Below are 13726 nucleotides of genomic sequence, written 5' to 3'. Positions count from 1 at the left end.
TTTTAAACATTCGACACACTAGATAGGGCTCGTTTAGCAGAGGCGAGGAACAGGCAGGGTAAACGACAACGAAAAAAAGCGACGATGTAGTGGGGGAGGCGCGACCGGTCGACCGACGCAGGAATAGCAGCCTTCAGCTGGCTTGATGAAGGACACACCATTCACGTTCAATTATAACCGACTCGTTAGAATATTCGTTTTCAACCGGCCCATGGTTCCGCCACACTTTAACAGCGTTTTTTATTTAAAATAGCGACATCGTCTTTTGTGTTGATTCGTTTTGCCGCTGAAGTGGATTGTATTTGAAAGTATCTGAAAACGAGAGCAGAGCGCGGGCGAGCGCATGGCGTTACTACACTGAATTCTTTGACGTTTGAGCTGGTTATCGCGCACTTCGGTTACTCGTACGATGCAGAGCCCGCCGGAGTGACTTGTAGTAAGAAAAGAAGCCTGAACGTCCTCAGTGCGATTTTATGGCCGGCGGCAGCTACTGTAGCCGTTCGGCCTTAATAAGTTCGAAGGTCTAAAGCGGACGGGGAATCAAGTCCACTAAAAAACTGCAACGACCTGAAATGCTATTGAGCACGTCTTCCTGTGGGCGATACTTACGGAGTACTCATCGTCGCCAGACTCACAGATAGGGCAGTAGCTAAGCTGGGTTAGATAACAATCCCAGACTCGGACCGCTACAGATCGGCTCTTTTACAAGTTCTACATAAAATAACTATGTGAACTGCAGTAAAGATGTGGTCCAAGGATTTCATGGACCTGTTAAGTAAACTACGTTCTTCAGAAAACGAATTAAAAAGTGTTTGACGGTAGATTTTACGTATGGGTCATATGAGGCATTAGAATTTAATACCTGTTAACAGTATCATGAATTCTGTGGAGCATCAGAATAGACGGTTACCTTGTTTTTAACTCGACGAAATGGCGTACTTGAGAAGCCGACATAATATATATAAAACATAAGGATAATATAAAAAATCATAAGTTACTGTAATTGCTTTAAGCCTATCAACACACGTGAGCACTGCTTGTACCTCCACGGAGAACGACTCATGAAAGGTGCGTTTTAGGATTTGGCCACGGCACCACTGGACGTATTTAACTTTGCACATGTTCTCATACTACGAACTGGACACACAAATGTCGTTGTAGAAGAATGGTCCAAAGGAGTGTTTGCATCCTTCGCTCGCTCATCGCGTGGGTGAATGAATCGCAGATTTGATTAAGCAAATCATGTGAAACCCAGCTCTCATGTTTTCTCCCATGTAGCGGGGAACATTGATAATATAAATAAATCGCAAAAATACTGCGTTTTTGACGTGCTGAAAGCAAGTATGCTATGGAAGCGACGGCTTCTTACGCGTCAAACGCCGAAGTGACGCTGCTCCCATTTACACATGAAAAGCCGCTGAAATCTGTGAATATACTTCTCAAACCATATCGAGCTAGAACTTTACTTCTGTTGTGACTTATCTACACTCTATTCGAGTGTTGTTTACTACGGGAAAAAAAAGTGAGCTAATTCACATTAGGAATTCCTAGCAAAGTCAATGCCAGTTGGGGCAGGGACGCGCTGAAATCCTCGCACCAATGGTTGTATGTCCGTACTCTAAATAAGTATCTTAGCCAGCGGCTAACTACTTCACTCACTTCGAGATAACTTTATTGTAAATTTTATATTAGTTTATTCAGTTTAAAATGTGCCAAAGCACACTAAACTGATTCATAGAAATATTAATCGAACGACCTTTTTACGACCAGCTCTTAACTTATGTGTACCAGAAGGCCGGTAGCGCGCCCGACCTATTTAAGGCAAAACAGCTATTTTCTTTGGGTTGTTGCAAACCTGCTTATAAATTACCAGATGCTCATTAATCTTTATTTTACAAATTGACAAAAGGTAGAGCCTGAAGCGAGCTCTTGTCAGACCAAAAAATAGCTCTAGGCAGTGTACTGCTACGTCCCGGTTTTGTTACACTCAAATCCTTTCACTTCGCGAACTATGTTGCATTAGAAATGCCGGTTTTCAGAGAGCCGTTAAAAGTTCAATGAATCATGTCATTCTAAGAGGGTGGAAGTGAAAGCATCATCGATAATGACAATACGCTGACAAACCACATGGACATGAAGCCAACTTGAATTTTCTTTCCGTCAACCCAGCGTTCAAACTCTGTACTTCTCAAAGGGGATACCTGATTTTCGGTCTTAATGAAACTTGGTTTAGCCTTTATAAGAAAGCATTACTGTTAAGTGCAAAAAATACCATATCTCTTACTTATTTTTTAATGATAAAAAATTTGCTATTCGTTCATTAGATAAATATCGACAATTTAGGTATTGTTGTAAAGGCCTGTACAAGTCAATAGTGATTAGAAGTACTTTCAACCAGGTTGCTTTACTCATTTGAAGAAGAAAAAAAACTTCAACCTAGATCTTATCCATTCCTTTAAGACATGTTTGGCTGCGCTGATACTTCAACGTCCAAGCTCCACTAACTCCACTGGCACTGAAAAATTGCGTTCTAATGGGAAATATGAGAAGCAGGAGTACAGAAAGAAAAAAATTCTTCGTCGATGAAAATTACGGAGCAAAAAGCGTTTTGCGCGGAAAAACAAATCGCAGGGTACGAGACGGCATAAGGCCGCAGCTATAGCTCGGTCCTCCCTTCTCAACCCCTTTCATGCGTTTAAACATGTACCTCGATTTTTCGGTTGCTACCCGTACGCCACATACCAGTCAGACTTTTACGTGCCTTTAACGTCCTAAAGTTAACATCTTTTCTTATACATTCGTTTGTTTCAGACGAGCAAACAATTTGACTGCCTTCGAGCGTTAGGTGTTTTCAAAATTGCGCGGTGACAGGGTCGTGTCATACCTTCGAAACTGAACATTTTATAGAAAGCGTTCCAACAAAATGTGGTGAGACAAAACGCAAAAAACTTCTATTTTTTATAAAGAAGAAAGCGGTTCGGCCGGTTTTATTTCTAAAAAAAAAAACTTAATAAACCTAGTTTTACGTCCTGAAACTCCCACCTTATAACGCTTTTCTTCAATTTCCGAATTGACCGAGTATTCCACGATAATTTACGGGGTTGCTATCTTAGGTGAAGATCGTAGCGTTTGCGCAAATAATAAATCCTGTCTCTGACTAATTTGCTACTCAGACTCGTTTTAATTAACGAACATACTGGCCGATGGGTAAATGAAGGCTCTTGTAGTTTGTAGGATTCGAGGGTTGTACAGATAAGCGTTTGATTATTGCTACTTGGGCAGAAAGCTAGGAATCTGAAACGCCTCCCGGTTTATCGATTGCTCGTTGCAACGGTAACACCCGTAGTGCGGTAATCGAAATCGAAAGAACCCTTTAACTTTAGATTTTGACTGCTCTAAGATAAAGCGTCGCCGGGGATGTACCTAACCTCTTGATTATGTTAGGCTCTCGATGGGTCATGTTAGTATGCCTGCTTGAAACGAAGGCTTCTCTAAAGGATGGTCCTGGGACTCAAGGAAGCTCCTAAATTAGTATTGCTATCACTATTTCTCGTTTTACGGGGACCCGCGCTCTGCATACTAATGAAGTTTAACGGAAGCAGCCGGAAAATGTAGATAACTATATTGATAACGAATCAACTAAATTCCTTCCATGACTTGCCCAGATAACCTTCACCGAAGATCATTTAAAGAGAGGCGCCCTGCACTTGTTAACCTCGATAGCTTCAGGCAAACCTATGAAACATACTTGAGCAGTCTGAGGGCAGAACACTAGCGAACTGGCTCGCGAATTGGACAGCTGCGAGTTGAACAAAGACCGCTCAGCTGGCAGAGCTGTCTTCGCCTTCTCATCAAGCCTATCGACTCTGCCACGCTCACCGAATCTTAACTCGGAAGAGTCCCAATTGGCTGAACTGAAGTTAAGACACTCGCTAATCCATCTTTTCTGTCTTTCAACAAGGGTAAAACTTGCAGCTTATTCAACTGACTCAATAAGATCCTATGTTGCTCAGCTTTGGTAGAGTTGAACTGTGAGGACTGAGAGAAAAGGAGGTCAGGCGTGTCATAGGAGGATGTTTTCCCTTTAATCCAACGCACGTACACACACACACACAGACTCGCATACAGGCACACACACACACAAACTATCCTCGTCAGCCAATAGCCAGCTGTGTTACAAACATAGCTGTTTTTGCCTCATTAAGGGCCCGTGTCGAGAAGGCGGTATCCACCAGAAAAAGGCCTGGTAGGGGCAGGAAAGTTGAGTGCAGCTCGAATGTGTTCCGTTCTCGTTGTGCCTACAGACTCGAGAACGCTCCTTGTGCCGGTGCTAGTGTAGTGGTATACACATATGTACACGAACGAACAAATGCGGCATCGACTGGGCTTGCAAGGTCATCTCCAGGCGTACATTGGCAAAGCTTAGCAGAAACGGACAGAACCAAAGAGGCTGTCTGGCCGGTCTGTAGCTTACCAACTTTTTACTCGCTTGCTAGCTCAGCCTTTTCATTCAACGTACATCCCTGTCGCTTTGCATAGTAAGGGAGCAATTGTTCGTAGCAGGCGTAGGCTGTTATACCAGACGTCCCGCGCCCATTCCGCACATCGTTTCAACCTTGTATGTGGTTTGTAACAATGCTGTGTACTGTAGCCTGACACCGACTGGTTAGTAGCAATGGCCTTCAACATTTCGTCGAGGTTGTGTGAGACAAGAAAGCGGGCGTTCGGAATATTCAGAAAGGGAAAGATGTAATGATCAGCATTTAGCTCATGCACAGTAGGGTTACTAGACTGGAGTGTATTCATCTACGCAGGCGGAGATAACCGAGGGCAGTAGTGTGTTACGGTGCGTGAAGGAGCATTATCACGACTGGATTCCCGACCCCCGCACCTTGGATACGAAATTCGTCTAATTGACTAGCGTGTAGAGGTAATATGCAAGTAGTTAGTACAGCCCTGTTCAGTTTTTATTTTTCGTTGTTCTTTAAGGATGGTCGAATTAACGTCCATCAGCTAGCTGCCCCCGACACCCCACAATCAACAATCAGTGGTCGTCGGAAATCGATTCTTTAGAATGACGTCAGTCATGTTCGTTGAAGAAGCCCCGTAAAGTCGGACGTTTGTGCGGGACACCAAAGAAAGATCAGGAGGTATCGCGGACCTGCAGATATTTCTACAGACTGTTCAACATTCGCTCGCTCTTATTCACCCCCCTCCTTTGGGTGGACCAATACCTTGCTTCGTTTGGCCATCCTTTCTCGATCAAATGTTTGAGGTTGCCGTCTTCTTTTCGTCGTGTGTTTATCGTAGCAGTAGCAAACTCAAAAAGGTGGAACCGTCTACATTATAATTAAGGACAAGAATACTAGGACTAAGAATGTTCTCGGCTGGCGGCAGGTTGCTTCAGCGGGAAAAGTCGCGAATGTTGATGAGTGTGTATGAAGGATAACGAAAGCTTGGAAATGCTCTTAGAACGGAAAACTGAATTAATAATTGGCAGTTTTATTACTGTCAGTTGACCATTGATCAAAAACTCGATATCCGAGGATACCTCGTACCAGTTCATAGATAATGCGGTCGGTTATGAAACAAAACTAGTTCCAGTAGGTTAAGCATGTTTTGACGAACTCTGCGCCCACTTATCCCGCTCACAGGCTCATTATTCACTTACGAATATTTGGGTAAGACCTTATATAGGGTGCCTACCCATTGCTGGAAGTGCATTTGCAACCTAACCTCAGATCTGGCTACGTAGCTAATTTTTTTTCCACTGTGAATGGTACTTATAATGTAGTACAGTACTGGTACTTGAAAGAGCAAGGTTTAATTTTTCATGTTGTATAATTCGTATGTGTAGACGCTAAAACAAAACATAAGAAAACTTTAGGTTTATTACCATAGTTCCATGGTACACAAGTACCAGCTCCGACTGACCTTCTCTACCGAAGTGCTACCGGTATATAACTCTGATATAACTGCTAATAAAGGTTATCAATAACAATAGTTCAATTTTCAAGAGTATTCTTAAACAACAAATAGCGGCTTAGGCACGGTTAAGCGGCTCACGTGCAGGTTTGTACGCTTGCTTCTGTCTGCAGTTAAGCAGTAGCCACAGGAATAAACTTGTTTCCGCTAGACTTGACTGATCCGGCAGACAGCCGCCAGGCAGGCTGGATGCTGATAGTTAACTGCGTTCGCTTACATCGCTATGCTCACATTTCTTACATATACTGCAATTCCATTTCAGTTACTGCCGCTACTGCTGCCGCTACTCATTTTCGAATAAACTCCTCCCGCTCTATTCTATTCAAGTGTTTAGAACGACTTGCGGCTTCTCGCCACTTCGACTCCGTACACACCGTATGTCCTGTCAACATCTGCTCCTCCATTATTATAGGGAGGCGCATCCATAAATGAAGGTCCAGGCATTTTTGCATCTGATTCATTGGTGCATGAAGGCTAGCCAAGTGTGCTCTGCATACATCAGTGGACAGCGAGCACAGTGTCATCAATGTACACACCGCTACAGAATAAAGGCTTGTTGAGCACGGGAAAACTTATATTAGGGGTCGCGAAGGGTGTTTCGCTGGCGTCAGTCGATTACTCCGTGTGCAGATCTCTACTTACTTCGCTCATCGCCGCAAAGGCGGGCAGTCCAGAGAGCGGGTTGACATATATTAAGTGAGTGGGTTCGAAAGGATTTGTAGACTGCACTTTATTGCGACACTTACGATAGACCTATTATAGACAAGTCCTTTCACATAAAGAACGGATGGCCATTTACAACAAATACAAAATTATATTTAACAACAATGCGCTAATTTCCTGTCCTTTAGTTCTTTGGCCCTGCTATGAGCTCCTTTAGCATTGACGCTTTGGTACACACTTGCTACCAAAATCAAGCATACGGAAATGGCTTGACCGGAAGCCAAGGCAAATGTGTGATGTTTCATCAGCCATTGTGGGTGCTTCTAGCTTATAAACTAAAGCGATAACTATGGCGACGATACACAATCACTTTGCTAGTCATTTGCAGACGGTCGGCGGGCCATAAGACGACAAAGCATCTGATCAAAAAGGGCAAAGAATGGTGTAATCTGTAGAGCCAAGTGTAGCTAACAAAAACTCTAACGATCCTGCGAACAGTTATTGAAGTGCTTAGGCTCGTATCACGAACGATAGCGGGTATATAACCTATGGTTGCTACCAACGTTGCCTATCCGTTCATAGCATAGATGTATATATATACATGTAAGGTCGACAGCTTTCGTCTCTCTACCTGAAAGAGACCTAATGGATATGCTACATGCATGAATGTATTTTCATGTTCCTACAAAAAATTGCAGCGCAAGCTTTAGGATGAGCTGCTTACCACAGAGGCTGTTTATTCGCACGTTAGCCATCCTAACTGCGTTAAGAGCTTCAACCCGTTTCGTCGCGTTTATATCGCGAGGAGTCCGTGTCTCCTTTGAGGGCACACAGTGGTTCGTTTTAAAGAGAATAATGCCGCTTATTATTATAGAAAAGGTTGGTATTGAGGCGTAGTGTTTTCAGGAGTTTTCTCTATTTGAACTATTTGACGTTCTAAGGTAAATCTGTTCGTATAGGGCTGACAGTTCCAGGACGCAAGGTCGGGTCCGTTATATTTGGCATTAAAATCACATACTAAACTTTTAAATTTCATTGAGGTGGACTGAATTCAATAGATGCATCCTGACAAGCTAACCGGCAGTTCCCGTAAATAGATGTTGACAATAATATCAATCTGCATCTACTGAAAAGCAACGCAATGGAAAAGCAACTGGGTCGTCTGTGTTACAAAAATGCCACAGAGCTTACCCGGCAAAGAATCTACAAGTTTCCGCTCGCACAGTGGATGTTTGTCTTTAGTTTCCTTACTTAGACGTGGCTGGCCATTCAGGTCTGTTCAACATGTGCGGCACGTACGCACCATCGGTTGCACGACCGCTGGCTATGAAAAGAAGAGTGGCAAAACTCGAAAGGCAGCAGACGCAAGGTTAGAGAAGCGCAGATAAACTAAGTGCAATAATCCTAATATAATAGCTTTTTCGTCAAGTCGAAAGAGAACGCGTCATCTTACTATACCCGACTAAGCCAGCCATATCGAACGTGAATCTTTATTGGATAAAGTGAGCGTCAACGCACGGACAGTTCTACTGGCCATGGCGGTACCTTTCTCGTGCAATCCCGTTCAGCAATAGGAAACAGTTCTAGTATATGCATTCTTTTGCTGTGTGTAGTACCAGATGATAGGCGACGTCAACGTCGGAAGTTGTCGCCACAAACTGTTTCCGCATTAACAAATTTGTGATGGATGCTAAACATGGAATAAGCTGAATTAGATTAATTCGTCAAACACCATCGGTGGTTCGTGATGGTAAACTAAATGTCAAGCGAAAAACTAACCCATTAGTGCTTTATTGCGTTTTGCCGTTGCTGTTTTTATCCTTTACCATTCCAGCCCATCCTCCGTTCTTGGTACTCATTCGTTAACCCTCATACCGTTCCCAATCGTGCCACATGTCCGTTCTTGCCGCTACTGACCACAATGTACACTGTGACGAGCCAATCCCGTTTGATCCAAGCATGTGGACTCTCAAGGTCCGCACTCGATGACGCTGTGCAAAAAACGAGAAAAGCGTGCCTTCTCACGTGGCGGCATAGCTGCCTTTACCGGGAGATCGTCGGCAAACTTCAGGAGTACTTGTAGGTGCCACGTTGGCAAGACGGGACGACCCTTACTTTCAGTATGATACTTAGGACCAATACTACCGACTGTCAGAAAGCAGCAGTAATACGCTCTAGAAACCTCGTAGCAGTGCGCTTGCGGCTGGCATGGACGTGCAGAAGAAAAAGGGGAATGATTTGCAGTAAGAGGGAAGTACTATCAAGGGCCAACGCGAGAGGTCCCGGCGCTTGCAACGGCCCACAAAAGCCACCCGTTTACTCTCAACGTTGAGAATTACTGAAGACAGCATAAGCAGGCCTGCCAGTGGGTGAGGGGCATCGGCAAAAAGGCGGGAACGCTGATCGCAATTTGTAGCATCCGAAGATTTATCGAACGTCTTCCTTTTACTTGTCATCTTGTTTTCTGCGCCGGTGACAGCAACAGCCGCAGAAGCTACGATGACGCCCCATCGAATAGGCGGCTACTTGCTCTGCAAGTCGCGTTACCTTCGAAAGCTGTGGGAAGATGAGTACGGACCACGTAGCAGTCTTCCTGCCTGCGGCTGACTCGGCTGTCGCTGGATGCGTGTTTGTTATTTGGCAAACGACAAGACGGCATCCTTAGTAATTAAAGGCAGCGAGAAATGTGTATGCGGCTCTGTATGGTCCTCTAATGGAAAAGCGCGTTTGAACATTTGTTAGTCTTATGCTGGGAAAGCAAGGTTCTTATACTTGAAGCGACATTTGGTACATATAATACCTTGCATAGCAGTACGTTACTTAACAGGCCTGTAGGACTCTTCATACAACTAATACTTTGCCCATTTATTTTGGCCTCGCATGACATGCAAGGATAACTTCGCATAATTATTTCCGTGTGTTCAGCAATAGCAACTATTGCAATACGTTGTATTTCATGGAGCAAATTGTCGCAGATCAAGTTATAGGCTAGTGTAAGAAAAAAAATAGGGGGTATTAGCTCGAGATCCTATGGCCAAGGCGACCGGGTAGCAAGTTCAGTAGTCACAGCGAGATCGGTCATAGTACGAAGTCCTGAGAAGCCAGACAGGCTTCTACGAGCAGCAGCCAGCCTTTCTTCTATGTCTGCCTGAAGACAGCGAGCATTTTTCGACGCAAAATAACCCAACGCCACTCGCGGCGCTCTTCGGCTTCCGACGATTTCCTTCCTTATTTGCGGCAGCAGCAGCGTGCCCCACCAGTCGCATGGAGGCGGATCATCATTCAATGCGATCTCTAATGTGGAAAACTCAGATGGATACTCTGCTTATTAACTTCGATCCTCTCTAGGTTCACTCGCAGCAGGAAGTTACAAGGTGAATGGCACCAGTGCCGCAAGTCACTTTGCCCCACTTTGTTTCGGCGACTTCTCGTTTGTTTGCGAAATGGGACAGCGTACGTATGATGCAACGAAAGCTTTACGATCTGTCCCGCTTAAACGAGAAGTTAACGAATCGACTAACTTGCGTGCTTCAATAACGTCTACGTCAGGCTACGTAAGCCGAATGTATATAACTGCTAGTGTGTGAACCGGCCGCAAGACACCGGCAGAACAAGAAGATTGTTTAAAATGAACGGTACCGTAAAAAAATTACTTCAGTTGCTAAAAAATTAAAATTCTATTCTTTACAATCCTACCGCGTAGACTTGTGATGCCAAAACTAGATTAGCAAGCAAAATGCTCGCACATTTTCCACTTCAATTATCACGGTGTAATCATCTAAAAACCTCAGTTAAGTCTACTGGAAAGACCTTCAAGGTTATTTAAGTGGTTAGCTTCAGACGACACATGGTACCGGTGTAGACAAAAAACCTACTAAGATCATTCGTGAGAGGCGGCTTGAACGTATTATCTAACCTTATTTTCATTCCTAAATTCAAATATTGTGGTTACAATAACTGTGAACATTATATACCGAGTATATCCGGTATATACCGAGTAGTTGCCATCAATGGTTGCTATGCAGCGTTGCTGAAATATTAGAAATGTATTAATATCCTACTTCCATCGGTGCAATAAAGGCAGCTTTGGATTCAATTCATTGCTTGGGCATTATAGTTGACGCCACTAGCAGCTTCTTTTGCACAGGCCTGATCACATACTGGCTGGTCACAGACTGTGGCTTTGCCCTAAAGAAATTTTATGAATATGCTTTAGGATTTGTTTGGGTGATCGTCGCTGAGCTGTCGGACAGCTAGTCCAGGATAGTTCAGATCGATTTCCAACCTTTTCTATCACTCTTAGCCATATTAGCTCATTAACCTCATTCTCTGCCGTTCACTATTCGGACGAGTCCCGTCAAGCAAGGGCCACATCCTTTCCCGCATATCTTTCAAGTTTGTCATTGTTTAGCAACTTAGTAGATTAATTTTCACTTTAGCCCATTTGGCGCACATCCAGCCCTAGAAACTCTTCCTCACACTGTCACTTTTTGCACCCCCCAAAGCTTAAAAATCACTACTTACTTCCTGCAACACGCTAACTTTCGGTAGCATGAGATACGAGAGCTTGCTCTCTTTCCTTGAATGGACAGAAACTAGCGAGCTGTTTGCATGTACTCTTAGGACATGGACTCAGGTATCGGGTCAGGCAACAGCCTTTGCATTCTTCGATTGGTTTATTTGAGATAGCGGTGTTGAGCGATTGTTGTCCCTGCCATAGGTTTGTATCTAGGAGAGCTTAGTTCTGTCAAACGTTTTTTTTTTAATAAACTAAATAACAAGAATGTATCAGAATATAGTAGGGAGTATATGTCTGACGGAGACACGCAAATAGACAGATCCATGGTGGCTTCCGATTATTTGAAATCTATTTATATGTCAATGTATTATATTTTTGACACTGGCTTATAATTTTGACTATGTGCGCTCGTATTGCGGCAGCAGCATCGAGCTTACGAATTAAGATTTTGGGCAGATACCACCGCCTCCTAGTAGATTTTCTATTCGTACACAGCGTCTATACGAAACTGGTTAGCAACGAAGAATATGACTGAAATTTATAACTCTTTACTGCTGTTTGAGGACGCAACTGTCCGCGTATATGCTAAAAGTCATACATCGAAACCGAATTTGGTGAAACTGTTTTTTCCGGTACAATAGAAAAAATCATGTCACGTTTGGCATTAGCAATATCTAGCATCATGATGTACTGTATTTCGCTGGCACATGTATTCTGCATGTTCTTATGTCCATCACGAACGTAAATTGTCTATCCTAAGCTCAGAGATCAGACGGAAGGAACTCCTATCAAGATCGTAAGCCCTACTGCAAAGGGAAGTTCAAAAACGTGGTATTTAGTCATGCGGAATTGGAGGTACGCTTTTGCAAGCGGATGGACCTACTATTGTCGGGACCGGTGGACGTGCGACGGTATAACGGTAGGTTGCTGAGTTGCAAAGTCGTCCTCGGAAAGGACAGCGGGGAAACCTGCATGTACAGGGCAACGGAATAAGAAGAGTAGAAGAAGAAGTCATTCGCCGCACGTTCATCGACGTCCGCCCGCTTACCTGCTCTGCCTCTGCCCGAAAGTGTGCAGTCAGCTTTCAGCCAGCGTGCTCTGGCTTGTAACAGGTGCTAGCAGTCGTGGCCATAGTAAGACGGCACTGGAAACGAGCGCTGGCGTTGCGGCGGTAGCAACAGTAGCAAGCTACCCATGGCAAGTTTTACCCAACTGAATCCACAACCATATAGTGTGGGTGTGTCCTTGTTGAGATAGCTATGTTACCTTAAAGCTCAGTGAGGACCCAACGCTCCTTTCCTTACCTACCTTCCTGTTTCCGTATTCGTGTTTTAGGAGTATCGGCCACTGGCACATCCCGCCGACCTGGCGGCAGGCAGATACCCATCCACCAGCCAACTAGCATCATTGGCTGCCATAGACATAAAAGCCTACGAACGTTGCACTTTTACGGCACGACGTGACAGGGACTGATCTCATTGACGCGTTTCATCTGTGCATGGTAGTGACGCCAACAACGCTAATCTGCTCCTCGATTCTGTGGATGCCATCGAAGCCGGATTGTCTAAACTCAATGTCCCAGGCAAAACTATATAGGTATATACGATGGCGAATGATGTTGCAGATATATTATCCATAGACACGCTAACCTTCATCAACAGTGCGCAGCTCGCCATCATTTGCCTGACCATTATCGGCATGTAATAAATAGCTTTATTAACCCCTGGGACGCCGCACGCCGTGTAGCTGGCCAGAGCCCAGCTATCCAGCCAAGACCCATCTTAGCGGTCAGTCCGCCCACTTCATTCGCCACTTAGTTGAGAAAGTAGTGAAGCAGCGATGGAGGGCCAGCACGTTGTATCTCTCGTGTGGGTCGGCGCTGCCGCTGCTCCAAGTTTCTTACTGTGTTGTTTTTCGGGAGGCACGGCCTTTTTTTCGCTAAGACCGTTAGCTCGCTAGCAAGATACCACGAGTTCTTCTGTGGTCTTTATTTGAGTGTACCGTAATCAGATATCTAGCTAACTGAAAAAAAAACGCTGTCACAGAAACCTCAGCACCGCATTATGGAACACAAGTACACAGATCGGTGGTCTTTCCGGTACCTACGATCCGGTCGTTCAAGGACCTAGCGGCGGAATTCTACTGGGCCTTGCTATAATGGTCCAATAAGGCTTTGGATGCGCCTAGCGTTTACCCCATACGCAACGGTATCGTGTTATGATCAGACTGTTAAGTTCTGCAAATCGGCTGCCCTCAATAGCACGCTCGCAGACGCATCTTATTTAAGAAATGTAAGCGTTCAAAGCACCTAAGCCTCGAGGTATTTGCGGGGCAGATGCAGAGGAAACTTCTTGCAACGTCAGCTACTTTTGCATCCACTGTGCCGTCCGTATTCTCGTAATCCCGGTCAGTTATGAGGATTTTCTAAAGGGTTCGACGCTATGTATTCTGGGCGCTGGCTGACTTCACGGACTAGTCCACTACCGGACAATAGGAAAATGTATGCCATAAACCATCTACAAACCAATAGTTAATTAAAGTAAGTTTGTGCCTCCTTAA

The 13726-nt window shown here is 44.4% G+C and overlaps 1 protein-coding gene across 3 annotated transcripts in view; it reads left to right on the top strand.

The window, feature by feature from the left end:
• LOC147758361 (uncharacterized) overlaps nt 1–13726 on the top strand; it is a 26335-nt gene extending 12609 nt beyond the window's left edge. The window contains exon 2 of one of the 3 annotated variants that reach the window (XR_015318762.1): nt 2812–3284. Coding sequence is in view for 1 of the 3 variants with exons in the window: in XM_086977024.1 (XP_086833150.1) it covers nt 8483–8731 (249 nt within the window). In the remaining 2 variants the exon portion in view is untranslated. Of the gene's footprint in view, nt 1–2811; nt 3285–8482 lie in introns of those variants that run through there. The other 2 variants (XR_015318763.1, XM_086977024.1) reach the window with 2 other exon arrangements.

This window comes from Varroa destructor, unplaced genomic scaffold (assembly GCF_002443255.2).
Source record: "Varroa destructor unplaced genomic scaffold, Vdes_3.0 BEIS01000001.1, whole genome shotgun sequence".
Classification (NCBI taxonomy): Eukaryota; Metazoa; Arthropoda; class Arachnida; order Mesostigmata; family Varroidae; genus Varroa; species Varroa destructor.
The sequence above is the reverse complement of the archived record's forward strand: the minus strand, read 5'-3'. Positions and strand labels throughout refer to the sequence as shown.